This window comes from Perognathus longimembris, chromosome 2 (genome assembly GCF_023159225.1).
Source record: "Perognathus longimembris pacificus isolate PPM17 chromosome 2, ASM2315922v1, whole genome shotgun sequence".
NCBI lineage: Eukaryota > Metazoa > Chordata > Mammalia > Rodentia > Heteromyidae > Perognathus > Perognathus longimembris.
Window position 1 is genome coordinate 105,864,611 of NC_063162.1, and position 27,994 is coordinate 105,892,604.

The 27,994-nt window shown below is 34.6% G+C and overlaps 1 protein-coding gene across 6 annotated transcripts in view; it reads left to right on the forward strand.

Annotated features, from left to right (window-relative positions):
• Phtf2 (putative homeodomain transcription factor 2) overlaps window positions 1–27,523 on the forward strand; it is a 103,968-nt gene extending 76,445 nt beyond the window's left edge. For 3 of the 6 annotated variants that reach the window (XM_048339881.1, XM_048339883.1, XM_048339882.1), the window contains 10 exons: window positions 1,591–1,746; window positions 6,133–6,351; window positions 13,666–13,794; window positions 15,014–15,286; window positions 15,519–15,650; window positions 18,427–18,513; window positions 20,115–20,270; window positions 21,859–21,954; window positions 24,353–24,478; window positions 25,136–27,523. In XM_048339881.1, coding sequence (XP_048195838.1) covers window positions 1,591–1,746; window positions 6,133–6,351; window positions 13,666–13,794; window positions 15,014–15,286; window positions 15,519–15,650; window positions 18,427–18,513; window positions 20,115–20,270; window positions 21,859–21,954; window positions 24,353–24,478; window positions 25,136–25,156 — 1,395 coding nt within the window. In that variant the 3' untranslated portion in view covers window positions 25,157–27,523. Of the gene's footprint in view, window positions 1–1,590; window positions 1,747–6,132; window positions 6,352–13,665; window positions 13,795–15,013; window positions 15,287–15,518; window positions 15,651–18,426; window positions 18,514–20,114; window positions 20,271–21,858; window positions 21,955–24,352; window positions 24,479–25,135 lie in introns of those variants that run through there. The other 3 variants (XM_048339884.1, XM_048339885.1, XM_048339886.1) reach the window with 2 other exon arrangements.
• Window positions 27,524–27,994: the final 471 nt, after the last annotated feature.

Consider the following 27,994-nt stretch of genomic DNA (forward strand, 5'->3'; position numbering starts at 1 on the left):
CTGGCCTAGAACTATGATCCTCCAAATTTCCACTTGTAGAGAAGCTAGGATTAGAGGCATGATGAGCCAACACTTGTGGCTTTCAGTACTAAATTCTACAAGACCTTTAAAGATTATTCTTTTAATTTTTCCTCAAACTCTTTATAAAACACAAAAAGAAGGAATACTTTCAAATTCAATATATGAACCTGGTATGGCCTGATTTCAAAACCAGAGGACATAACAAAACAAAATAACTACAGACCAGTTTCACTGGTGAACATAGACACAAAAATTCTCAACAAATTCCTTGTAAACAAAACTCAAGAATATTTTAAAAGATCATAAAAGGGATGAATTTGTGCAAAAGTATGTGTGGACACGTCACGATGTACAATTAATACATAGTAATAAAATAATAAATGGAAAAGGAGTGTCATAGGTTTGGCTTATTTGTTAAAAGTTTCTGTCTAGCAAACACTAGGCCCTGACTTTAAATCTTAGTACTGCAAAAATGAATGAATAATATTTTTAAAAGATCATGTGCATGCGCGAATAGGTTTTATTTCATGGGTGCAAAGATAACTGAACAAATGCAAATAAATAAATAGTACATAAGAAATATTTTAAACCTACATAAACAAAATAGAATAGGATAAAATCACATGATGAGTAGATACAGAAAAATCTTTTTTAAACATAATTCAGCATTCTTCTTTGGTAACAGTTCTGAAGCAAGTAGGAATAGAAGGAATGTACATCAAGATAAAGTCTGTAAATGACCCCCCTGTAGCTGACATAATACTGAGTAGGAAAAAATTGAAAGCGTTTCCTCTAAAATCAGGAATCAAAAAGAATGCACAGTCTTTCTTCTCTTATCCAATATAGTGTTTGAGTTCTGAGGCAGAGAAATAAGGCAAGAAAAAAAAGTAATACAAATAGAAAAGGAAGATGTCCAGTTAGTTATTCCTGTTTGCAGATATGATCCTATACTTAAAAGACCTTAGAACTCCACAGGAACCTCTTAGGTCTAAGAAACACTTGTAATGACGCAGGATACAAAATTACACACAAAAAAATAACTTTTCTATATACTAAAATTGGGAATACATTCCCATTGGCAGCCCTTTCCCTCCAAAAAAGTACAGTAGATACTTGCACACCATATTTATTGTGACACTATCATATTAAGTCATACAAGCCAGAGTCAGAAGACAAGTATTGCATGCTTTTTCTCATATGTGGGGTCTAAACTTTTGAAAAAAACAACAACCATAAAATCAGAAAGTGGACTGTTAGGGAAGAGGAAAGAGGCTGGTAGGAAGGGGAGGAGGGTACAAGAGAGGTTAATGGGGGATAAATTATGATTGAAGTTCATTGTATACATATGTGACAATATCATATGAAACCCATTAAGTTGTAATTTAAATTCTAAAATGTATAGTCACTGAAAAAAACAGGCAGTATTTATATGGAGGCAGTATTATACTTGGAGGCATTTGAAGCTAGTTTAGAGTTAAGGGTGTGTGTGTATGTGTGCAATTAAAAATATTTCAGTTTTAAAACTGAAAGATTAGTCAAAACAATCTTTTTTGTGTACTCCCAACATAGGATACTCAAAGGACATTAACAAATGTCTCTGATGAAGTATCCAGTGAAGATGGTCCTGAAACAGGATACCCATTACGCCGTCATGTGGACAGGACGTCTGAAAACATTCTTCGAAGCAGAAAGTCACACCATTATAAGAAGCATTATACTAATGAGGTATACAATTTGGCCTTATGTGTACCTGTTTTTATGTTTGTAATTTATAACTTTCAGCAGTCAGGTATTATTGAAATCTGTATTTCCTGTTATCAAAATTTATGATCTTGATTAGCAGTTTTATATATTGCCAGCACTGATAAGTATACTTATATTTGTACTCATATTGTATAATATCCTTGAAGACTTAAACATTAGGGAAGTTGTTCATATTAAAGAAGATTATCTTTCAGAGACAGTGTGCAACCTCCTACAACTTAGAAGGGTTTAAAAGTTCTTGGTTATTTTTCTGACTGACTTCCTTCATGTTACTGTCACTGGTTATTAAGTTCCCCATGATACAATGTTCATTTTTTTTTCTTCTTTGGTTCTATTTTTCCTTATTGATTTTTTGTTTTTCTCTAATAGATGCTTTTCCAAATTGTCATTCCCTTGATTGAAGTGGAAAACTAATTTTCCATTTTATTTGTAGTTTCTATTCTAAAGATAGACATTTACATTCTCTAGCTTCAAAGCAAATTACCTCATATGTCGCTTTTTGATCTAGACTACCCTCTGTGATGTATGCCATTTTTCTCCCTAGTGATTTTGGATTTAGCTTAAGAGATGTTATTTTGTGTTAAATATGAATACCAAGTGTTAAAACTAGAACAGCTACTTTTTGACATGTTCTTCTCTGTGGTGGTATATCTGGTTAATCTTTCTGGTGACTGTGGTTACTCTCAGTAACTACCATTAGAAAAACACTAATTTAGTATGTCTGCTCGTTTCTTCGTCCACATCATCTGATATACCATTTCCTGTTATTATGACATCACAATTTAACATACAGTTAGAAGTTCATGGGTGCTTGAAGGAAGGTAGAAAACTATTTGACCCCTCTCCTGCAGAGTAAATAATTTGGTTTTTCATTATTCTCATGACCTCTGCTCTTCCTGGTTTGTAGCTGTACATTAAAATTTGAGATTCTTGAAACATTATTCTACTAAACTTTTAAATGAAAATCTTCTTAAGATCATCTAGATTTTCACCCTCAATAAGGCTAATAATTAATAGGCATTGGCTATTTTCAGTCTTTCTGATGGTGTAATGCATTACATACAAATAAAATACATACAAATAAAAAAAACTTGTCCATAAGTAGACAGTTTAGACCAAAAAGACATTTTAAAAGCTACAGTTAAGTTTCCAAAAAGTTATGACTCTCATAAACTTAAACATTAAAGAACATTTTAAGTTAAATTTATTTTTTATTATCTTTAGTTGTACAAGGGAGTTTCATTAACCGTAAATTTATGAGTACAGTGCGTTTTTATCAGTGAAAGAACATTTTTTTTAAAAAAAAGTAAGATGGAAACAGATTTAAGGTATTGGTACTGCTTTGCTTTTTTTCTTTTTGCTCTATACTGGGAATTGTCTCCTGTTTACTACACACTTACTATCCTGTTTACTCCACCACTTGAGCCAAACTACCCTTGTATTTTTATTATATCACAATTATTAATCTCTTCTCACATTCTTGGTGTTACTGGGTTTTTTGGTAAGGCACAGATAAATTATTTGAGCAACTACAAGCATATAATAAGCATCTCTAGCATCTAGATTTGCCAGTTACCACCTTAATACAAAAACCACACAATACAAAACCACACACAGTTACCACACAATACAAAAGCAAGCTGAGTACAAAATGGCTCACAAAACCTATTATTCTAGCTATTTCAGAGGCTGAGATTGGGAGATTGCAGTTTTGAGGTTGGAGCTGACTCCAGTCAGATGGAGTGAGATTCCATCCATCTTAACCAATCAAATAAACAATCAGTTTCCTACCTACATAGGAAAGCATAAATAGGAGGATTGAGGTCCAGGCCAGCTCAGGCAAAAATGAGACCCTGTTTTAAAAAATGACTGAAGCAAAAAGGATTAGAGATACAGCCCAAATGGAAAGAGCACCAACCTAGCCCTGGATTCAAACCTCAAAACTGTTAATGTTTGGAAAAGTGCTTTGTCATGAGTGGGACTGGTGGAGTTCACGTTAGGATAATGGGCTAATATACATCCTTTTTTCATTAGACTCCCAAAAGGCAATGCCTAGTGATAAACTATTAAGGAGCAAACAGTATTTCATAAAGGATCATCCCATCTCTGGTAGATAATATGCCATACCACCATAGTGTTTGGCACCAACAGTGCTAGAGACTTGAAAGGGATCTTGTCATTCCATCTGTAGACTTTTACTCTCCTGTTTTGTTTGTTTTTTGTTTTTGTTGTTGTTGTTGGTTTCTTGTTTTTGTCATTTTCTATTGTAGTTGGCTTCTACTGGAAGAAGATGGTGGTGGAATTAATTATGTGGAATATAGTATGTGTTCTAGGGAAAAGACAGATTCCTTCCTTTGTTTTACTTTGTTAAACTTAACTAATATTTTTCAGTTTTTGCTCCCTATTTTAGATTAGGTTTTTGCTCCCTATTTTAGACTAGGTTTACATCTAATGAAGGTAGCATTTGAACAGAAGCCTAATGAAACCCATCAGCTTGGAATTAAATCATTTAAGTGACTTTGGAAAAGGATTTTTTTTTAACTCTTCTGACTTTCTGTAGTTGTACAGTAGGGAGAAAAGATGGACCAAGCATATTATTAGGTTTCAGTAAGATTATGTCCAAATTGACTGACATGAGGCATTGGTTATAAGTGCTATTCCTTTCAAATAATTACGTATTTTTTCTAATCTTACTTATATGCTAAATTTCAGTTGTCTGTCTAAAGATTCGAAATGAGAAGAGCAAACCAAATTAAATGTAGTTTACTTGAACTATTTTCTTCAATTCTAAAATATCTTAGTTCAACTCAGTATTTGTAATGAAATTCAAAGTGGCTATTCTTAGAATTATGCTTGAAATACAAGAAATTATAAACATTTTTTAGAGTTTTTTCATTTGCAAAATAATCTACCTATTAATTTTTGGCAAAATACGCTTATAAGGAGTTCTAAATATCTCCTTATCCCTAAAATAACCCATTAGTTTTAATTAAAAATCATGCCTGTAATTCTGTTATTTACGTCTGCATATAACACATGTGTGCCTGGTTAGTGATAGATAATAATCTAACCTTTATGTTAAAAATGATCAGTTATGGAGAATAATATTTTCTATTGTTAAAAAACTATAATAATAATGGAAATTACTTAGGGCTCAAGTATTTTCTTTGACACTTGTAATTTTTGTAAAACAAAGAAGACTTATTTTTTTACCTTTTTGTTTTTTTAATTTTTCTTTGTTCCTTATACATTTTCCTTTTCGTGTCTTCAAAAATTATTTATTCATCTTAAATAACCTCTTTGCCCACATTTCATCAACATACTAAATATAGACTAATTGTGTATTCAATCAGTACATAGTTATGTAGTCAGTAATGTACTTTATTCATTCAAGGTATTTTGTTACTTCTGGTTATGTCAGTATTTTGTGGACTAAGTACTGGAGAACATTGAATACACAAACACTTAATAAGATAGATAAAATTACAGATTTTAGAAAGCAGTGCAAAGATCTGTTCTCAGATGAATAGAACTCATGTAGAATCAAGCTGATTTTTCTAGGTAGCTACTTGTTGAACCTCTTCTTTATGCCAGATTTATATTAAAGCTACGTGTTCAATTAATTTTCAAGCAGGATTAGTAATAAAAGGCATGAAAATAATCAGAGCCTAAATTGGAAGAGAACTGGCCATGTTGGATGCTAAAGATGACCTTGATATCACTGGAGGAAAAAGTGTTGAAAAAGTATCACTGAAGACAAGGAACTTAAACTTTACCAAGTAGAGCGGTAGAAAGCTATAATAGAAAGATGTTGACCAGTAGAGGAAGGATAATCTGAAAGGAAGGGCAAAGGCCATTAGGTAGTATGCTGCTAAAATTAAAAAATGTGTCAATAATAATGAATCCATAGCTAGTCTGGACTAGAGAGACACTGTCAGAAAATCAAGGGCTTCCAATTTAGGTCAGTGTTTCAGAACTTGGCTGCAATACTCTACATATTATTAATCCCTAGCTTAAAGGGGGGAGGAGGAAAACAAATAGCAATTAGAGTTAATTAAATGTGAGCCACATGAATTTATAGACTAGTCTCTTTTGACCTGAGTCAAATAGGCACAGCTTTTGCTTGTAAAGTAACACCTGAGCTGAAATATGTTCAGGTAAGTTTTGATTGATTTCTTAAAAATTAATGTGTATTTTTTAATATTTGGTTAGTTTTTTTCACTGTCATGACAGGGTTTTTTTTTTTGTTTCAGAAAAAGTAGCTAGCTATATATAGTTCTGATAGAACCCTCTGAGTTGGAAAGGGTACATAAATTGTATTAATGTCAAAGAATATCTTGATTTCAGGATGCCCCTAAATCGGGTACTAGTTGCAGCTCTCGCTGTTCAAGTTCCAGACAGGATTCTGAGAGCACAAGGCCAGAATCTGAAACAGAAGATGTATTATGGGAAGACTTGTTACATTGTGCAGAATGCCATTCATCTTGTACCAGTGAGACAGATGTGGAAAATCCTCAAATTAATCCATGTGTGAAAAAAGAATATAGAGACGACCCTTTCCATCAGGTTGGTTTACAGTCTTGGATTATGTGGGGCTATCAGTTGAGCTCCTTTGAATGTATGTACAGATCTAGACTTATGGCCCAATCTTATAGAGGTAAAGAAAAGCTTATATCCAATTAAAAATATTCTTGTAATTTTTTTCCTTTTGTATGAGCTTTGGTCTGGCTTTATTAAACTATAAAATCCAAGTGTTCATACTGTGGTTGTCTCTCTCATTTTGCACACATATGTTCCTGAGAAGTTTTTGGTAAATAGTTTTGTGAGTCATTTGTATTATGAAATACCTATAGCCACACTATCCATTAAAAATACAAGAATTACATATGTAACTAAATTTTAGCCTCATTAAAAACACTTAAATGGTTAAATTAATTCTTATAGTTTGTGGGGGAGGGGGCAGGTCATAGTGTTTGAACTCAGGTCCTGGACTCTGTCCCTAAGCTCTTTTACTCAAGGCTAACACTGTACCACTTTGGACCACAGCACCACTTCTGGTTTCCAGGTGGTTAATTGGACATAAGGGTGTCACCGGGGCTGGGGATATGGCCTAGTGGCAAGAGTGCTTGCCTCTTATACATGAGGCCCTGGGTTCGATTCCCGAGCACCACATATATAGAAAACGGCCAGAAGTGGCGCTGTGGCTCAAGTGGCAGAGTGCTAGCCTTGAGCAAAAAGAAGCCAGGGACAGTGCTCAGGCCCTGAGTCCAAGGCCCAGGACTGCCCCCCCCCCCCAAAAAAAAATAAATAAAATAAAAGAGTGTCACCGACTTTTCTTGGCTTTGAACAGTTGATCCTCAGATCTCAGCCTCCTGAGTAGCTAGGATTACAGGCATGAGTCACAGGCGCCCTGCTAATTCTAGTAGTTTTATTTACCAAATATATCCAAAATATTTTTCAATATATATCTAATATTAAAATATTAATTAAATATCTTACATTTTTACACCAAGTCTTCAAAATTCATTGTATCTTAATTTGGAATAGCCACATTTTAATGGTGAATAGCCACCTGTGAATAGGTAATGTATTATGAGCAGTAGTTGTATGGGTTATCTCCATTTGAACATCCTTTCCATACACTGAATTTAGCCAAGTCTTCCATCTTGCCTTATATATTTCTATTATTGCACTCTAAGTCTTGGTGAGTTGGTATCCTTGTATATTTACCCACCAATCCAGAAACTTGATGGTCATTTAAAATCCTGCCTCTACCTCATTTTTTTTTCTCTCTTCTCTTTATCAAATCCTGTCAATAAATCAGTAGGTATACTCTTTAAAAAATTAGTGACAGAAGAAAATCCTAACTGATGAAGAGTATTTCTGATGAAGGGTAGTTATCCAGGAAGCTTCTACTATGTGGATTAAATAATAAACATTGATTTCTCAGTTCTGGAGACTGGAAGTCCAAGATTAAGGGTCTGACATGTTTGGGTTGTTGGTGAATTCCTTCCTGGATTGAAAGTCCCATCTTCTATGCCTTGGGATCATTTTTGTCTTCTGGTATCCTCGTATAGTAGAGAGTGAATTTTGGTTCCATTTTTCCTTTGTTAGGGGTATTAGTGCTTCTCTTGAGGATTCTTTACCTTAATTACCTTCCAAAGGATTCACTTCCAAATACCTCTACACTTGGCAATTAGGCTTCAAGAGATGAACTTGGGGTTAGGGAGGAGAACACATATATTCAATCCATATCATTTCTGATAATAAACTATCATATTTTGTAACGAAAAGTTCAGAAACATTTTTATTAAAGGCATGTGACAGAAAAAATGCCTAGTATCACTGCTTCCTCTGTCAAAATTCCAACAGCTGTTTGCTTCCTTTTTAGTTGCACTTAAAGCTATTTAATGTACACATTTTTTTAAATGGCCCAGTGCTAATGCCTATAATACTAGCTTAAGAATATTTTTTAAAGTATACCTTCAAACTTAAAACTTTGGGTTACAGATTAGACCATGGTTAAAAGACATGCCACAAGCTGGGAGAAAATATTTTTATCACATTATCAAAATATTACTTATACAGAAAACATAGAGAGCTCCTATAGAAGGACAAATACAAATCACTCAATGGGAAGATGATCAAAAAGATACAAAATGGCAATTTATCTGAGCAAACAATATAAGTAGAGGCACTTTTGCTACTAGTTAGGCAAATTTAAATTAGAACAATGAGAGAACATACTGATCAGATTATTAAAATTTAAAAACTAATTTCGACCAGGCACTGATGGTTCATGCCTATAATATTAAGCTACTCAGGAGTTTGAGATCTGAGGATTGGGGTTCTTCAAAGACTAGGTAAGAATGTTCGGGGAAGCTCTTAACTCCAGTTAACGAATCACAAATAAATTAGATGTGTCTCAAAGTGGTAGAGCGCTAGCCTTGAGCCAAAAAGCTCAGAGACAGTGCCCAGGCTCTGAGTTCAAGTCCCACAACTGATAAAAAGAGAAAAATATAATTTCAGTGTTGGCAAGAATGAGAAGAAAGAACTCTTACTGAATGGATATATTGATACAACTTTGTACAGTTGCTTAGGAGAGCAATTTGTGAACTTTAGGACCCTTTCTTCCCACATAATGAAATTTTCAAAGATGAACATAGAGAGGCATTTTAAAATGCTCATTGCAGTATGCATTACAGTGAAAAGTTGTAAATAATACCCAACAGTTGTAAAATTATTAAAGCATATAATGAAACACTTATATAAACAGTGAAATTGAACTTAGTTACATGCTTTGTGAATATCAACATGAATATGTTTTTGATCATTGAAACAAATTTAGTTTTTTGAGCGAAAACAGTTTGCAAAACTATGTAGCATACTGTTGATATAAAGTGTTAAAACATGTAAAGCTATTTTACATACACAGTTATGAGTCTAAAACATACAAGAGAATAATAAACATCAAATTTGGAATAGTAGATCTAGGAAATGAAGAAAAAGAATGAGGTAGTAGTTTTCAGTTTTACCTGAAGTGCTTTGTTAAACTATCTGGAGCAAATAGAGGGGAAAGTTAAAATATAGTAAAGTTAACTTAATCTCCATATGAATGAAACGTTTCAGTTTTAAAATATAACCACTGTTTTGGGCTTCTGGCTCTAGGAAAACTAAGAGGGGAAAGTGGGCTGAAGTGTTTGAATGGATACATTTAAAGAAGTATGACCATAAAAGTTTGGAGAATAGGAAGCAGTAATTCAATGGAGAAATAAGAAATGAAAGTATTGTTGTAGTCATCCCCCAAGATGGCAAATTGAGCATATAAGAAAACCAGTAGGGGAGAAATGAAAGAAGTATAGATGGGGCAAAGTTGATTGATAGAATGAGAGTTTCTTTTCTTTCTTTTTTTTTTTTTTGCTAGTCCTGGGGCTTGGACTCAGGGCCTGAGCACTGTCCCTGGCTTCTTTTTGCTCAAGGCTAGCACTCTGCCACTTGAGCCACAGCACCATTTCTGGCCGTTTTCTGTATATGTGGTGCTGGGGAATTGAACCCAGGGCCTCATGTATAGGAGGCAAGCACTCTTGCCACTAGGCCATATCCCCAGCCCCAGAATGAGAGTTTCTTAACACAACTTCACTGGAGATGAAAAGAGAATGAGTATCTGAAGCAAGCAAGACAGTGAGAGAGTTGTCATGATTTCTATTCTATAATATACAAGAGGCTAAAGGGTCTACTAGGAAGAGAGATAATGTGATAGGTGGCTTGTGGATGAAGAAGAGACCTAGAAGTTATCATTTGTAGGGAATAGATGTAGAGGAATGATATAGTACTGTGTGCAATCAACACATTTTAAAAACCACAGAATATTTGGGAGACGGTAGCTCATTCCTGTAATCTTAGCTATTCAGGAGGCTGAGATTTGAGGATCACGCTTTGAAGCCAGCCCAGGCAAGAAGGTCTGTGAGACTCTTATTTCCAATTAAGCACCCACCAAAAAAGCTGGAAGTGGCGGCTAGCCCTGAGCACAAAAGCTCAGGGACAGTGCTCAAGCCTTGAGTTCAAGACCCAGGACTGGCACACACACTCAAAAAGATTGTTGATCAGTATATATTACACACACACACACACACACACACACACACACACACACACACACACACACACTTTTGACTGACTTTAAGTTCACCAGTTACCTTCTCTCTTGCTTATTGGATTTCTAGAATGTAAGTGGGAAGGTTGCAAAGTAATTTTAGGACTGATTAACTTCTTGATTCCCTATTTGTGTCTCTAGATTTGCTTCTTGATATTGACATGCCTTTGTTCATATAGTACTTTAATTCAATTTCTGTTAGAAACTGAGTAAAAAAAAAGTTGGTAAATCCGTGGTTCAAGTCTGATGCCTTTCAGTTTTTTTCCATTTGGTGTCTTGTACTTGTCTTTACAGGCCCCAAACTTTTTTCTTCCCCTAGTTCTGTATGTGTGTATGTGTTTGTGTGTGTGTGTGTGTGCATACTTGTGCACACTAGTACTGTGGCTTACACACTCACAGCTTCATGTTCTTACTTGACTTTTTGTTCAAGATTAGCCCTGTATCACTTGAAACACAGTTCTACTTCTGGCTTGTTCTTGTCTGGGCTGGCTTTGAATCATGATCTTTTTATATCAGCCTCCTGAGTAGGATTGTAATTGTAAGCTTCCAGTGCCTGGCTTTTCCTAGCTTCCCCCTCCCCACCCCCCACCCCCAGTCCTGGGGCTTGGACTCAGGGCCTGAGCACTGTCCCTGGCTTCTTTTTGCTCAAGACTAGCACTCTACCACTTGTGCCACAGCCCCACTTTTGGCTTTTTCTATATATGTGGTGCTGAGGAATCAAACCCAGGCCTTCATGTATACAAGACAAGTACTCTACCTCTAGGCCATATTCTGAGCCCCTTCCTAGGTTTTTGATTCTGTTACTCTATTTGAAACAATTCTGATTGTTTCAGAATTACCAAGTTTTCTGAGAAAGTTTCATACCTCTTTTCATGCAAATTACTTCTAACCCAAACTAGAATATTTTCTTGGGGATAAATTATGAAACATAATTTGAAGGAATTCAGTTAGTATTTCATAGTATTTTTAAAGCCTTAAGTAGTGAAATATAAACCATAAAAGTAAATCTTTTTTGAATATTTTATTTTTGGAAAAGGGTTTAACTCTTCTTCCCCTAGAGGGAAAATTACATCTTTTAAAATTTCAGGAACATTTTTTTTTAAATCAGATTTTTGCTTTCCAAAGACTAATATAATTAAAATAGATTCTTGTATTTGTTGTTAGCAAGTGATTTTAATAAAATATATTACAGTTTGTATATTAGAATGTCAAATTCTCTTAATGCTTTTCCTCAGGTATTATCTATGCCAAACCTATCCTTTTTATAAAATGTGGGGATGTCATCAATTCTTTAAAAAGTTATGTTAGAAATCTGTAATATACAAATAAATCGAACTGCTCTAGATGTAATCTTAAGTGATAGTTTTCTTCTCACAATCTACTTATGTAAAATGTATTAGTGTTTAATTCTATTACTGCTTTTAACCAACTGTTTGGTTTTGAATTCTCTTTTAATTATAGATCTAAGGCAGAAAAGCTCAAAGTTTTGATTTATGCTAAACCTTTCAGGTTTTCTTTGCTTTTTTTAATTCCTTGAAACACTGACAGATACTTTATCCTAATTCAGAGACTGCTTTCTAGTTCTGTGTGTTTCAGCTTCCAATGTTTGCATATCTGAAAAAAATAAACCTTAATTGATCTTTATTTTTTATTATTATTTTTTATTGTCAAATTGATGTACAGAGGGGTTACAGTTTCATATGTTAGGCCTTGGGTACATTTCTTGTACTGTTTGTTACCTCCTCCCTCATTGCCACCCCTTCCCCTTTCCCTCCCCACCATGAGTTGTTCAGTTGGTTTACACCAAATGGTTTTGCAAGTATTGCTTTTGGAGTCGTTTGTCTTTTTATCCATTGTCTCTCGATTTTGATACGCCCTTTCACTTCCCTAGTTCTAATACCAGTATATACAGTATCTAGTGTATTCAGATGAGATACAGTGATAGCACGAATACAACCACAGGAAGGGATACAAGAGGATCATCAACAAAAGAAGCTACGGTTTTACATGGCATGTTGAAAGTAATTTCAACAGTGATATAATGCTTGTTTCCATAACATGGAGTTCATTTCACATAGCATCATCTTATGCATTCATAGGGGCATAGCTGTTAGGCTCTTGTGATCCTCTGCTATGACTAGCCTAAACCTGTGCTAATTATTCCCTATGAGGGAAACCATAGAGTCCATGTTTCTTTGGATCTGGCCCACTTCACTAAGTATAATTTTTTTCCAAGTTATTCCATTTCTTTACGAATGGGGCAATGTCACTCTTTCTGATAGAGGCATAAAATTCCATGTGTATATGTACCACATTTTCCTGATCCATTCATTTACTGAGGGGCATCTGGGTTGATTCCATATTTTAGCTATGACAAATTGTGCTGCGATGAACACTGTTGTGCTGGTGGCTTTAGTGTGTTCTTGTTTGTTACATTCCCACCAACAATGAAAAAGGGTTCCCTTTTGGCCACATCCCTTCCAACATTTGTTATTAGTTTTCTTCATAAAGGACATTCTTACTGGGGTGAGGTGGAATCTCAGTGTTGTTTTGATTTGCATTTCTTTTATGGCCAGTGACATAGAGCACTCTTTCATATGTCTCTTGGCCAAATGGTCAATTGGTCTCATTTTCTCATCAGAGAAGTCTCTTTTTAAGAAGAAATACTAGTTTAAAATGTCAGAAAAGTAACTAAATCAGTAAACTAAAAGTAACTAAATGGAGAGAGACTTTCAGAATGAAATTTTAAGAGGTTTAAATCCTAACCACTACATTTAGATGGACGATGGTCAATATAGACAATTTTTCATCTATTAGTAGCAGCATATTGGAAGCTATATACACTGATAGACAAGTACTTTTCCTGACACATTTTAGTATATTTTAAAACTATATGTTACCTAATATTTGTTAATAAAAAGTTCTTAATCTCTTTATATTGTAACTACTTAATTCCTTAGATCATCTATTCAATGAGTATGCTAATTTTAAGTTGGAATTTTAATGCAATTGAAATTCTGTATGGAGGTACAGAGAGTGCACATATATATGTTCCATTTATAAAATATAACTATATTTATCATAGAAATCATAAAATTTTTATTTTTAGTGTAATTAAAATGGGTATACATATATATATATATAACTTGTAGGTGTACTTTTTATTTGTGAAATACAATAAATATATTCACCAGTTTCTTTTTCTTTTTTTTTTTTTTTTTTTTTAGAGTCATTTACCCTGGCTCCATAGCTCCCACCCGGGATTAGAAAAAATAAGCGCTATAGTATGGGAAGGCAATGATTGTAAGAAAGCAGATATGTCTGTGCTTGAAATCAGTGGGATGATAATGAACAGAGTGAGTTTTAAAATTTTATTCATTTTATTCAGCAGTAAAATTAGTGACCTTCAGTGTCATTACTGAAGTGTTATTAATGATCACCTCACCTGAAAAAAAAAGTTGAGTTTTTTTGTCACCGTCCTGAACACTGATTTGTCACTGAATCATTCTCATCTTTTGACATTCCTCTTGACCAAGAATACAAAATACATTATATATGTATACATATGTGCATATATGTATATATATAAAGTTATATATTAATTTTCCTCTTTTAAACCATTTTCTTTTGCTTTCAGTGGATACAGTTGAGAACTTGATATATCCGGATGCTGATGAAGAGCTTTTTTTCAGTATCATCTTTCTGGTTCAATTATTTATCATTATCTAAAACATAAAGATCAAACCAGAAAATTTGTGTTGATACTCACTTGCTTACATATATAACTATATGGAAGTAATTTAGACAATTATAAAAATCTTGAGTAGTTGGAAGAGGTATAGTACAAACAATGTGGGTATGAATTTAATTTTGGCTCCTATTAAGTTATTTCTTTACCAGATAATTACTACTTTAAAATTTTATCTTATTTTTCTAGACAGTGAGGCATGATGTAATTTGTAATTCAAAATTCCTGCAGTGCATTTATGCTACAACTGTTGTCCTTAATTTTTGTGAAATATGAATAAAAATAACTGGGTCTCTATTACATACCTCAGTGTGAACAGTTAAAACCAATGAGCTAGGGAGTCTGGAGACCCTGACCTGCTCTCTCTTCTAAAATAGTAGTAAGGAGACATCTGTGTTTATAGAACTCTGCATAAAATCCCAAGTTACAAAGTTATTGAGTAAGTATAATTCCAGGTGTTGTTTCTTTAAAGAGTTATTAAAATTAAGTGGGTATGAGGTCTCATTTTCTAATATTGTAATATTTCATGGTTTAACTTAATTAGATGCAGAGAAGTTTTTCAATATCTGAGTAAGACTGAGATAATCATTAATAATGAGTAATCATATGTACTTAAGAAATTAGAAGTCTAATAGTGAATTATCATTTTAAGACTAAGATACAATTTGTTATAGTAGGCTCTCATTTCATTTGGACTCAGATACTAGAACTAACGTATTTAACAGTGATTTCCTGCTGTTACAAATAAATCTCAGTAGGAATTCACTTTAAATAAACTAGGTATATATATTTTCTTCTTTTTTTCTCTCTCCCCTGGCTCTCTCAAGGTGAACAGCCATATACCAGGAATAGGATACCAGATTTTTGGAAATGCCATCTCTCTAATCCTGGGTTTAACTCCATTTGTTTTCCGACTGTCTCAAGCTACAGACTTGGAACAACTCACAGCACAATCAGCTTCAGAACTTTATGTGATTGCATTTGGTTCTAATGAAGATTTCATGGTTCTTTCTATGGTTATAATAAGTTTTGTGGTCCGTGTGTCTCTCGTATGGATTTTCTTTTTTTTGCTCTGTGTAGCAGAAAGAACTTACAAACAAGTGAGTATAATACAGACTTCTGAGTAGAACATTTTGTCCTGAGGATATTCAAAATATTTTAGTATTTCACTACAACTTTTAACTTGATCGTGTTAATTATTGATTAAAATTTTATTTTAATTGTTTTGCTTTTATACTACTTAGCTAAACAAAATTATTAGTTTATTTTGTTGACTTTTATTTTTTCATGGTAATCTACTTGAGAATTAATTATCATCTTAATCTTTTTTAGCGATTGCTTTTTGCAAAACTTTTTGGACATTTAACATCTGCAAGGAGGGCTCGAAAATCTGAGGTTCCTCATTTCCGTTTGAAGAAAGTACAGAATATAAAAATGTGGCTATCTCTTCGTTCCTATCTTAAGGTAGAATGATAGTGATAAAAATAGTTTTCACATGCTGTGCTCCTCTGCTAATTCCAGTTTCTTTGTCAATGGCTACATGTCTGTAAATGTATAATCACCAATTTCTCTTTCAAAAGCTAAATTAGGGATTCTGTTTCTACCTAGAATGGATATTAGAAACCAGCAGAGGGAGCCCACTACTTAAAAAAAGAGTCTTGAAGATTATAACCACTGAGTGTCCTTACTGAAGTGACCTATTGCTACTTTAAAATATTAGCTTGTAATCGATTTTTTTTGGGGGGGTGGGGGGTTACTCATGTCCTTGAACGTTTTTGTCCAAGACTAGTGCTCTACTACTTTGAGCCACAGCTCTGCTCTGGTTTTCTGGTGGTACTCGGAGGTAAGAGTCTCCTGCCCAGGGTAGCTTTGAATTTCAAGCCTCAGGCCTCAGCTTCCTAAGTAGTTAGGATTGCAGGCGTGAGCCACCAGCACTTGGTCTACATCATTTTTGTGCTCTCTTTTTTTTCTCTAATCTTTTTTTTTTTTTTTTTTTTTTTGCCAGTTGGGAGGTTTGGATTTGGAACCTGGGTGTTGTCCCAGAGCTCTTTTGCTCAAGTCTAGCACTCTGCTTCTTGGAGCCACAGCTCCATTTCTGGTTTTCTGGTAGTAATTGGAGATAAGAGTCTCATGGACTTTTCTGCCTGGGCTGGGTTCAAACTGTGATCCTCAGATCTCAGTCTCCTGCCTAGTTAGGATTACAGAGTGAGCCACCAACACCCGACTAATTTTTTCATTATTTTTCCTATTTGTGCAATAAGATAGAAATATCCTAAAGTGAAAAGGAAAATACTTAAATTTGTTTTAAGAAGGATTTTGGGGGTATTTTGTTGTTTAAGTTAAAAGAAGTGAATTTTATTGTATGTGAAATAATCATAAAAGCTCAAGGATATTATTCAAAATATTGTATTAAAATTGACACAAAGACCAAAATATACTCAGACATGCCTAGATCCTCAGTGCTTTTTATTTTGAAGTAGCAATGAAAAAAGTAGGAGGAAAAAAAGGATTGTACTGTTTGCTTTTTGTTTTAAAAATTAATTTTTCTGTTTATTAATTTAAATTGTTAAATTCAACTTTTAGTTTTTATTGGGAAGTGTTATAAATTAGCATAAAATTTTCTTTTCTCTGGAACACTACTTTCTACAGAGGTATAAATATGATCTTTGTTGATCGACTTAGCAAAATTCCCTCAGATTTTCCTCTCATTACCAATCCTAAGTAGGTATTACATTCTTTTGTACATTATTTAATAAACATTTATTTAATTTTAACCACTTGCCATTTACTGTTAATTGTATCAAATCTCCACTTTTAAGAGCTTACACTTCAGTAAGGAAAACATGTAAGCCCAGACAGAAATTACCCTTGATACTTTCCTCTCTTGATTTCCAGTATATACTTTATTACAGATTTCTCTTTTTTCTGGTTGTAGAATGTGTATTGAATTGCTTCCTTTTCAGTTCCAGATCTAACATGCTAAAAACAATTACGATCTTATAACTTGGGCTATTGCAGCTGCCTTTTAAGTGTCTTTCTTTCTTTCTTTCTTTCTTTCTTTCTTTCTTTCTTTCTTTCTTTCTTTCTTTCTTTCTCTCTCTCTCTCTCTCTCTCTCTCTCTTTCTTTCTTTCTTTCTTTCTTTTTTTTTGGTCAGTCATGGGGCTTGAACTCAGCCTGGTGCTGTCCCTGAGCTCTTCAGCTCAAGGCTAGTGCTCTACCACTTGAGCCACAGCACCACTTCCTTAACTTTTTTAAGCATTAATATTTCCTCCTTTTGCTAATTTCTTCATTTCACTACAGAGATTCCTTTAAAATGTAGATTACATCATATAATTCTTAAAACTTTTGGAAGTTCTCAATTTCTCTTAGGAAAAAAAGGACTGTAATCCTTGTTACTTTATGCTCTCGTTTTTATTTTTTCTTCTGCCTGCAACACTGCTGTGTGCCATCCTGCCCCTACCCCATAGTTTCATGTAACTATCACTTGCTTAGGGAGTTTTTCCCAGGCCCCCTCTCCTAATTTCTAACTCTAGATTAAATTTCCTTGAAGAGGTTTCAGAGTGTCCTATGAATAACATTTCTGCATTAGCACTCATTGCAGCTTATCATATATTCTTGTGAGTAGGAGTTTGGCGCCTTATTCCCCTACTGTGTCCTGAAAAGGAAAAGAAATCTGTGTGTCTGTTTTCTGCTATATTTGTAGCACCAAACACAGTGCTTAGTTTTGAACAAGTGCTCAAGAAACAATTGTTATATAAAGGATCATAGTGTTTGACACAATTTTTTTGGGGGGGGGGGGGGCAGTCCTGGGGCTTGGACTCAGGGCCTGAGCACTGTCCCTGGCTTCTTTTTGCTCAAGGCTAGCACTCTGCCACTTGAGCCACAGCGCCACTTCTGGCCATTTTCTGTATATGTGGTGCTGGGGAATTGAACCCAGGGCCTCATGTATACGAGGCAAGCACTCTTGCCACTAGGCCATATCCCCAGCCCTTGACAAAAAATTTTTGAAAACGATGCTACGGATTGTATGCTGTATAGACATCATTTTTACTATGTTACAAATTTCAGGAAATCTCAACACTTTATAATTAGTATTTATCTGACAAGTTAGATAGATATGTTTTCAGCACTGTAATCTATGCTGAACCTGCAGCGATAAATCAACACCTTAATGAAAGCATAGGAATTAGTTGCTAATTTGAAAATATATTTTAAAACGTTTTCTCTCCCCTCCCCCAGCGTCGAGGCCCTCAGAGATCAGTTGATGTCATCGTTTCATCAGCTTTCCTATTGACTATCTCAGTTGTATTTATCTGTTGTGCTCAGGTGAGTTAACTTATTCCAAGTAGAAATAAAGCAATCAGGTATATATAACTATTGAGTTTCAGGAGGGTTTCTAATAATAAATAACTAAAGCAAAAATTTCACTTGAGCCACAGCTCTACTTCAACTTTTTGGTGATTAATTGGAAGTAAGAGCCTCATGAACTTGCCTGCCTGGGTAGGCGTCAAACCACAATCCTCAAATCTCACTTGGCTTTGAAATGGACTTTCTTTTTCTTTTTTTTTTTCTGCAGTTGTGGGGTTTGAACTTAGGGCTTGTGTGCTGTCCCTGAGCTCTTTTGCTCAAGGCTAGGGCTCTACCACTTTGAGTCACAACTCCAGTTTTGGTTTTTGAGTGGTAATTGGATAAAGAGTCTGACAGGAACTTTTCTACCCAGACAGGCTTTGAACTGCACTCTTCAAATCTCAGCCTCCTGAGTAGTTAGGATTACAGGTGTGAGCCACCAGCACCTAGCTAAGAACATAAATGTTAATTGATAGAGTAGTCCAATAAACTATGGTGGATTCTTTTCCTAAGATCTTGTAGGAGTTACAATGATCAATGTTACAACTAAATTTATCAATGTATGTCTTGAAAATAATGTTCTGTGGGATTAAACAAATGTAGGCATGATGTAGAAAATTGAGGTCATGTGATGACATAATTTTTTTTTTTTTGGCCAGTCCTGGGCCTTGGACTCTGTCCCTGGCCTCTTCTTGCTCAAGGCTAGCACTCTGCCACTTGAGCCACAGCGCCCCCTCTGGCCGTTTTCCATATATGTGGTGCTGGGGAATCGAACTGAGAGCTTCATGTGTAGGCGGCAAGTACTCTTGCCACTAGGCCATACTCCCAGCCCATAAAATTTTAAATGTAAATAAAATAATCTTATTTGAGCATCTTAGCATATGTGTGGAATCCCAGTTGCATGGGAAGTAGAACAAAAGGGCTAAGGAGTATAGCTCAAATGGTAGACTTCTTGTCTGGTTCAGTATCCAGCACCAAAAAAAAAAAAAAGGATAAGTACCTAGCTAAATTATTAAAAATCCTTTATGAAAAGATGCACAAAAGGTATTATTTTGAGGTGGGGCAGAGTTTTAGGGGTCAGAAAAATTTTAAAGGTGTTTCAGCTGAATCTGCATTCATTTTTCAAAATCTGAAATAATTACTGCTAAGTATTATTAACATACAACAAAACAGTTTAGAAGAATCATAGCTACTGATTGTTATTCTCTGTGCTTCTTATGTGACTTAAATTGCTCCATAAGAAATATGAATTTTTTCAAAATACAATTCTACATTTATAAATAATTTCTTTAAAAATGCAAATGCAGGGCTGGGGATATAGCCTAGTGGCAAGAGTGCCTGCCTTGGTATACCCGAGGCCCTAGGTTCGATTCCCCAGCACCACATATACAGAAAACGGCCAGAAGCGGCGCTGTGGCTCAAGAGGCAGAGTGCTAGCCTTGAGTGGGAAGAAGCCAGGGACAGTGCTCAGGCCCTGAGTCCAAGGCCCAGGACTGGCCAAAAAAAAAAAAAGAAAAAAGAAAAAAAATGCAAATGCATACCATATTGCTGCCTCCTGTTTGTTTTTCCCTCCACTTCAGCTGCTTCATGTACATGAGATCTTCCTTGATTGTCACTACAACTGGGAACTCGTCATATGGTGCATCTCACTGACACTTTTTCTCTTACGATTTGTTACACTTGGATCAGAAACAAGTAAAAAATATAGCAATACCTCAATATTACTTACTGAACAGGTGAGTCTATTGTGTTACAAATTAATTTCTGTATTCTGCACACTAAGTTAAAATTTCATTTCTCAGGAACATTCTGTTTGATTAAGGTCATTTGATTTATTAAGCAAAGTTAAAATTTGATTGGACATGAGACTTTCTGCCTTGACTTAGACTTCAAATTTAATCTGTTTTTATATCACATTTTCATTTCACAAAAAGGAAGAAATATTATGGAAACAATGGATTTTAAACCATTAGTGGGATATGTTTGTTCTACAGTGTTTTTAGAGTCACATTAGAGTAAATATGAAATTGTGTAAATGTTTGTTCTATAGTGTTTTTAGAGTCAGAATAAATATGAAATTGTGTAACTATGAATAAAGTATCATTTTTGTACTTTATTTCATTTTGTATGAATTTGTTAAATATATTCCACTCACCCTTTCATAAGAATCACATAAAGAAATGTATTGCCAGTTAGCTTATCTGCACATTTTATTTAGGGATAGATTGGTATTAAAGAATCGGTAGCGGGCTGGGGATATGTCCTAGTGGCAAGAGTGCCTGCCTCATATACATGAGGCCCTGGGTTCGATTCCCCAGCACCACATATACAGAAAATGGCCAGAAGTGGCGCTGTGGCTGAAGCGGCAGTGTGCTAGCCTTGAGCAAAAAGAAGCCAGGGACAGTGCTCAGGCCCTGAGTCCAAGCCCCAGGACTGGCCAAAAAAAAAAAAAAAAAAAAAAGAATCGGTAGCCCTGCAAAATGAGCAAAGGAAAAGTGGGGAATAATCAACAGAAAGAGAGTTCTCTAAGACATGGAATTGGACAGTGTCAGTCCCTCCAGTTCATTCTGAGGCTAATGGTTTCTCATAATTTACTTGTCTCTGTGCTTCCACTCCATTAGCTTTTCTATAGACTTGCTATTCTGTAATACTGGCTCACATGTAGTTTGGTTTACCTTGATATAAACTTGGCCCGGGATTTTACTAACTTTTCAGTTTGTGGTACCTAGGGTATCTGGCAAATACTGTATTAATCTTGCCAGTCAATGTATGGATTAAGTTTGGTTGGCATTGTGCCTGCCAGATTGTGGGTGGGAAGGCACGCTCAAGTGCAGCTGCCCTTGGACACTTTTTCCACAGGCTTGGGGGAGAACAGCTTCAAAGCAGTGAATTGTAGACAGGACAGGCACCCCCAAAATTGTCTGTTATAGAGTGGATAATAAAAATACATTGGCTCTGGAAATATTATGTTACATTTTAATAATTCTATCCCGTTTTCTTTTTTGTGTTTGACAACATTCGTAAGTTATTTGTGTGCTGTTATTTTTCTTATAAAATAAGTTTGGAATTTGGAATGTATAGAAAAATATAAAGAAAAAACATAAAAATTATATTTAATCTTAATATGTAGAGAACCACTATTAAATAATTTGGTGAATATGTTTCATGTGTATTTTTGGGCCAGGGTATGTATGGACAATATAAGAGTACTTGTCTAACAGGTAGAAGGAAGGACCTCTGCTCTATCCTCAGCATTGCAATTTTTAAAAATTTCTATTATATGTTATAATATAAAATTATTTTGTTGACTCTGTTTTGTGAAAGATAAACCTCTACTTGAAAATGGAGAAAAAACCTAACAAAAAGGAAGAACTAACATTAGTGAATAATGTTCTAAAGCTGGCCACTAAACTATTAAAGGTAAGAATAGAATTGAAAATTGATATGCAGTGTACTGTTGGGAAATTCAGTCTCCATAGATCCTACTTTTTTTTCTTTTTTTTTTTTTCCATTCTGGGGTTTGAACTCTGGACATGGGTGCTGTCTCTGAGGCTTTGTGCTCAAAACTAGCCCCTACCACTTGACTTGAAGTTTATTTTTGGAGGGATGGGGGTAGTTTAGTGGAGATAAGAGCCTCATGGACTTTCCTGCCCAAGATGGCTTTGAACTGTGATTCTCAGATCTCAGCCTCCTGAGTAGTCAGGATTACAAGCATAGGATACCGGTGCCAGGACAGTATCTATTTTTCATAATCAACTAAATTGTTTATAAATTATATTTGGGCATCTTCTTATAATTTTAACTTCTCATTATTGAAATAATCTGAATAATTATTTTTGGAATTATAGATTTTTTCCTAATGCTGAGGATATTATAGAGGTAAAAATGTATGCCTCTTTAATTATTAGGAAATAGATTTCAATAAAGAAGATTTGATGGTAACATAGGAATCTTTTTAGTTTATATTTCTTAGAACAACCTTTTGCTTGACCTGAGCTGACTTAAACAGTAGTAGTACATAGTCATTATAATAAAATATATAAGTAGTCATTTAAAATTTTCAAATAATTTTTGGTAACAAATCTCTCTTACTGCTCTCATTTCTCTGACACTTGTTTCACTCCTGAGATCTCACATGGCAGTAATGGAGTCATTTTGAAGAAAATTATATAATTATTAATAATGTGTCTTAATGTCATAGTTATATACATATATATATATATTTTTTTTTTTTTTTGTGGGGGAAGGTTGGTTGTGGGGCTTGAACTCAGGGCCTGGGTACTGTGTCTGAGATCTTCCACTCAAGGCTAGTACTCTACCACTTGAGCTACAGCACTACTTCTGGTTTTCTAATGGTAAATTTGATATAAGAATCTCATGGACTTTCCTGCCTGGACTGGCTCTGAACCATGATCCTCAGATCTCAGCCTCCTGGATTACAAGTGCCTGCCCCTAATAGTATATTTTTAACCACTTCTTTTTGTCATTTTAAATGTTTTTTTTTTTCTTGTCTCTCACTTGAGATGTTGGTACACAGAACTTAAAGATATTTCTGCTTCAGATGATCACTTCTCTTTGCTAACTCAGTGGTCTTTTTCCCATGTACTTCAGGGATGTTTTTCCCTGTGTAAATACTTTACTATCAGTCTATGAGCACAGTCTGCTAGAGGAGGGCCCTTATTAAAGAAGCTTTATGAGTTTAGTATACTTCTTTCTTTGCATTTCTGCCATAACAATGCTGAGCAGCCCATAGCAATTGAAATGTATTCTCATTCGGTGATACCTATTCTTTCTCACGTTCTTAAGTTTCAGGAGCACCTTCTTCTGATCCCTATTTTTTGGACATATCTCACTATATGAATCGTTTTGAGTTATTTGCATACTTACTGAATTGTGACTTCAAACAGATCGATTTTAGCATCTAAGAACCTGGCATATATAAAAGAACATTAAATATTCTCTCTTTTTTTTTTTTTTTGCCAGTCCTGGGCCTTGGACTCAGGGCCTGAGCACTGTCCCTGGCTTCTTTTTGCTCAAGGCTAGCACTCTGCCACTTGAGCCACAGTGCCACTTCTGGCCGTTTTCTATATATGTGGTGCTGGGGAATCGAACCCAGGGCTTCATGTATATGAGGCAAGCACTCTTGCCACTAGGCCATATTCCCAGCTCCCATTAAATATTCTTAATTAGTCCATTTGTATATTTGTAAATGAATTGACCTAAGAGGAATGATTGCTATGTGTTAATATTATTATAAAATCAGACTGATTATATATCTAATTCCACAAAAAGTGTTCTATTTCAGTTTCTCTTCTAGCTCTTATGCCAAAAAATAACTCCAGCTACTAAACTAATACTTATCTATATTCACTTGGGACAGAAATTGTAGTTACAAATTTAGTTATTTTTTCTAGCCAGGCACCAGAGGCTCGCACTTATATTCCTAGCTACTGAGGAGGCTAATACTGAGGATTGTGGGTCAGAGCCAGCCCAGGCAGGGAAGTCCATGCAAATTATCTCCACTAAACTGCAAAAGAAAGTCAGAAGTGGAGCTGTGTTATGTGGTAGAGACTAGCCTTGAGCAAAAATGGTTAGGGACAGCACCCAGTCCCTGAGTTCAACCCCCAAAGAAATTATTTTCTCCTAAAAAAAACCCAAACAAACAACTATTAAAGTTATTTCAAGCTTATTCTTTTTTTTAAGTCTACAATTTGTAACTTTTTTGGAAGCATGCCTTTAAATCCTTACTATATATTGCCTTTATTTGGCTTACATGATAACCCAGAATCAGAGGCTAATGGTTTCTTTCTCCTGTTAGGAATTGGACAGTCCCTTTAGACTGTATGGGCTTACAATGAATCCACTGCTTTATAACATCACCCAGGTTGTCATCCTGTCAGCTGTTTCTGGTGTTATCAGTGACTTGCTTGGTTTTAATTTAAAGGTCAGTGCTAAAACTCATTTAACTCTATTAGAACTCTTATCGCATTTCAGTGGCACTGGTTTTATCCTATCATTCTCTGTGAGATCTTACATAACAGTAAGAGTCATTTTGATAAGAATGCACACAATTATTAAACATATACATATTATAAAGACGTATACTAGTAAACTTAAATTTTATCTTTAATTTCAATGAACGATATATATTCATGGCTTCTAATACTGATAGAACTAATTGGAGATGAAAGTTGTTATGTATAGGATTCTTACATAGGATAAGAGGAAGTGTTCATTTTTCTCATGTAATTTCAGCTTAGTTTTGATGGTAATAAAGAATACAGTTTGTTGGAATTATATTATTTACCTATATAGCACTGCATACATACTCAAATGCATGTACAGCTAACTACTAGTAAGCTGGTTAAGCTATGAACCATCATATTAAACAAATACTGTATGGATGAAAAAAACACAAAAGAAATCTGATTTTCATCTTTTTTGTTTGTTTAGAGAGAATTGTTACTTTTAATAACAGGATAATAGAGTTAAAATATAACAACTGTGCAATAAATTAAGACCCAAAGTAGAATTTAGTAGAATTTGAGTTACCATATTATAGTTGGCTCCAGTGCTTATTATTTCTGTATTTTCTTTCTAGCTATGGAAGATTAAATCATGACAATTCAGAGACGAGAAGATGCCGCCTCTTTCAGAGTATGAATTCTGACTAAGCTGCCTGAAAACAGTCACTGACTCCTCACTTCAGAGGTCTCCACTGGGAAATTGAAGTGTTTACATCAGACTGTCTTGTGCAATTCTTATATTTATTTTACTTGTTCACTATTTTTTTACATTTATTTTAGTGTTTTTTTTTAAAGCATTGGTGTTCTTAGTTGTTGAAAGGGTGATAAAACTGATACCCCAATACTTGAGATCCTGGTAATTGCTTGTAATTAACAAAATAAGAAATTGTGAGAATAGAAGCCATTGCTAAGCACTGTTTCTCCATCAATGCCGTGAACTTGCCTTACTTGAGAAAAATAATTTAATATTGAAATACTGCATTGGACTCAACTAGACACATACAGCATTTTCTTCAGTATGTCAAGATTTAGTCAGGGTTTCTCTTGAAATGTTATAGAACAATGCCAGGATCTAAACTTATTAAGCTACAGTTTAAGCACCCTTCAGTGTTAATACATATGGTATTATATAACAGGTCAACAAGTGCTCTTTGATGATAAAACTCTTAATGGAGCAATAATTGTAAATGGTTACCATACTGTAAAATATTTTGATAAAAATAAATTAGTAATAATTATATTTATTTGAAACACTGGGCTGTTTGCACAGCTCCAACTGTGCATGCTCAAAATGTGCACTTTTAAAATTGTTACTTTTAATGCATATCTTTCTATGGGATATGTTATAGTGTACTAGGGCATGATATGGTATCCTTTTGAGTGAGAGGTATTCTCATCTCACAAGTGAAGTGCCTATTGCTATTACTAAAGTACGTTATGTTTACTCAAGCAAAATAATTTTCTCCATGGTACACTATAGTGTATGCTATTCATACAACACTTAAATAAACAAGTATAAGATTAAGAGTGAGTAAAATATTTCTCGGAATTATAAAATTACATCCAACTTTTCAGAAGACACAGCTTCAGCATCCAAATTCTATGCTCTAAACTTAATCTGGTGCAACTTCCCATCCAACCATCCCCCCTCCACCCTACTCCCACCCCATTGCACCCCCAGTATATAAGGGCTATCTTAACCTGGAAAATTAACTACTCTCCCCTTCAGTAATTTGCCAAGTGTCCAATGAGAACTTGTCATGTTGGTATTTTAGGTAAATGGGGAAAATACGACAGTATGTTATATTGGGCCTTGATTTTAAGTTGTTATGTTTGTACAATCAAGAGTATTTTAGGAATTACATGAAACATAAAATGTTCTGTGACTTTTTTGTTAAATTGAGCATCTGGTTTCTAAAGCAAAGAATTTATTTGAAAATAATCTAGAATTTTCTTGGTGCAGAGTCATGTTGAATATCCTCACATTTTTGCCATGTTTTAAGTAATTTATAAAATTAATTGTAAATAATTTATTTGATTGGTGCAGTTCTAATTCCCAAATCATAATCTTAAATCAGGAATGTGTGGAGAATAGAGCCATTGTCCTATCACTTTGCTCTTACCATTCCTTTTGACCAGCCTCAATTCAACCTTGTTATATAGTGTTTTTTTTCCTTTGTATACACAACAACAGAAGGCATTTTGTTTTATTTGCCTAAGTTCTAATATGTTTAATAATGACCAAAGTGCATTCTGAGTATCTTCAAGGAATGTATTACTGGAGCTTTAAGAACATACTTAGTTTCTCATGTGAAATATTAGGCTTTGTCTGATAGGTTCCTTCTTCCTCTATTGTCCAATATTGAGGTTGTTTTTAGGAGTTATATTTTATAAACTTTTTCAAAATAAGGTACATACCTATACAGAACTTAACATTTTGCACAGAATATATTAAATATATTTTGAGAAAAAAAGTACGGCATGAGTTCTGTTAGGGATAAGAGATGAAATTATTGTATCTCACACACACAAAAAAAACTTATTTCAGAATGGAACTATTTTTAAGAAAAGTAGGCAAGTATACTGATTTAGGACAATGCTTGCATTAGGTTGAAGTTCAGTTTAACTTAGAATTGGGAGTTGATTTATTGAGTATCTCTCAACAGCTTAATAGTATGTTGAATTATGTCATTAATGTTGGCAGCAGTAGATACTAAAAGGAAGAAGTTGTCATGTAGAGCAGTCTCATAGTGTTAACAGAACTGTTTCAAGGTAGAATATTGACATTGCTGCCTTTAAGATTACCATGAATGTAAAAAATTGCAATTGTAACATATCACATCGTATAGAAAAGACAGTTTAAGGGTAGAACGGACAGATGTCATGTATTAACTGTTGTTCTTGCCACATGTGTTGTATTTGGAAGTTTGAACAAGTTTAAAATAAAACGTTATATGACTGGTGTGTTGTTTATAATTCCTATATATTTCTGTGGTTATTCTGTGTTTACTGTATCATAAATTTTAATTACATCCTTTAGATTTGAGAGGAGTGAAAATAAGTTTTAACAGTTTCCCAACACTTCAGATGTTATTATGGCTCTCAGAACACTAAAGAACAATAATACACTAACAGACGTTTCATCACCAAAATATTCCTCCATTACTGTTTGTCTGCTTGTTTGTATTTGTAGAAATTTGTTGTCAAAGGAATAGTCATGCTTTTATTTTAAAAATTTTTAAATAATTTTATTTAAATATAAGAGGAGTGCTTATTTTGTTGTTTTGTTTTGTCGATCATGGGGCTTGAACTTGGGGGCCTGAGTGCTGTCTGAGCTCTTTTGCTAAAGGCTAGTGGTCTACCATTTTGTGCCACAGTGCCACTTCTGGGTTTTTGGTGGGTAATTGGAGATGAAAGTCTCATGGACTTTCCTG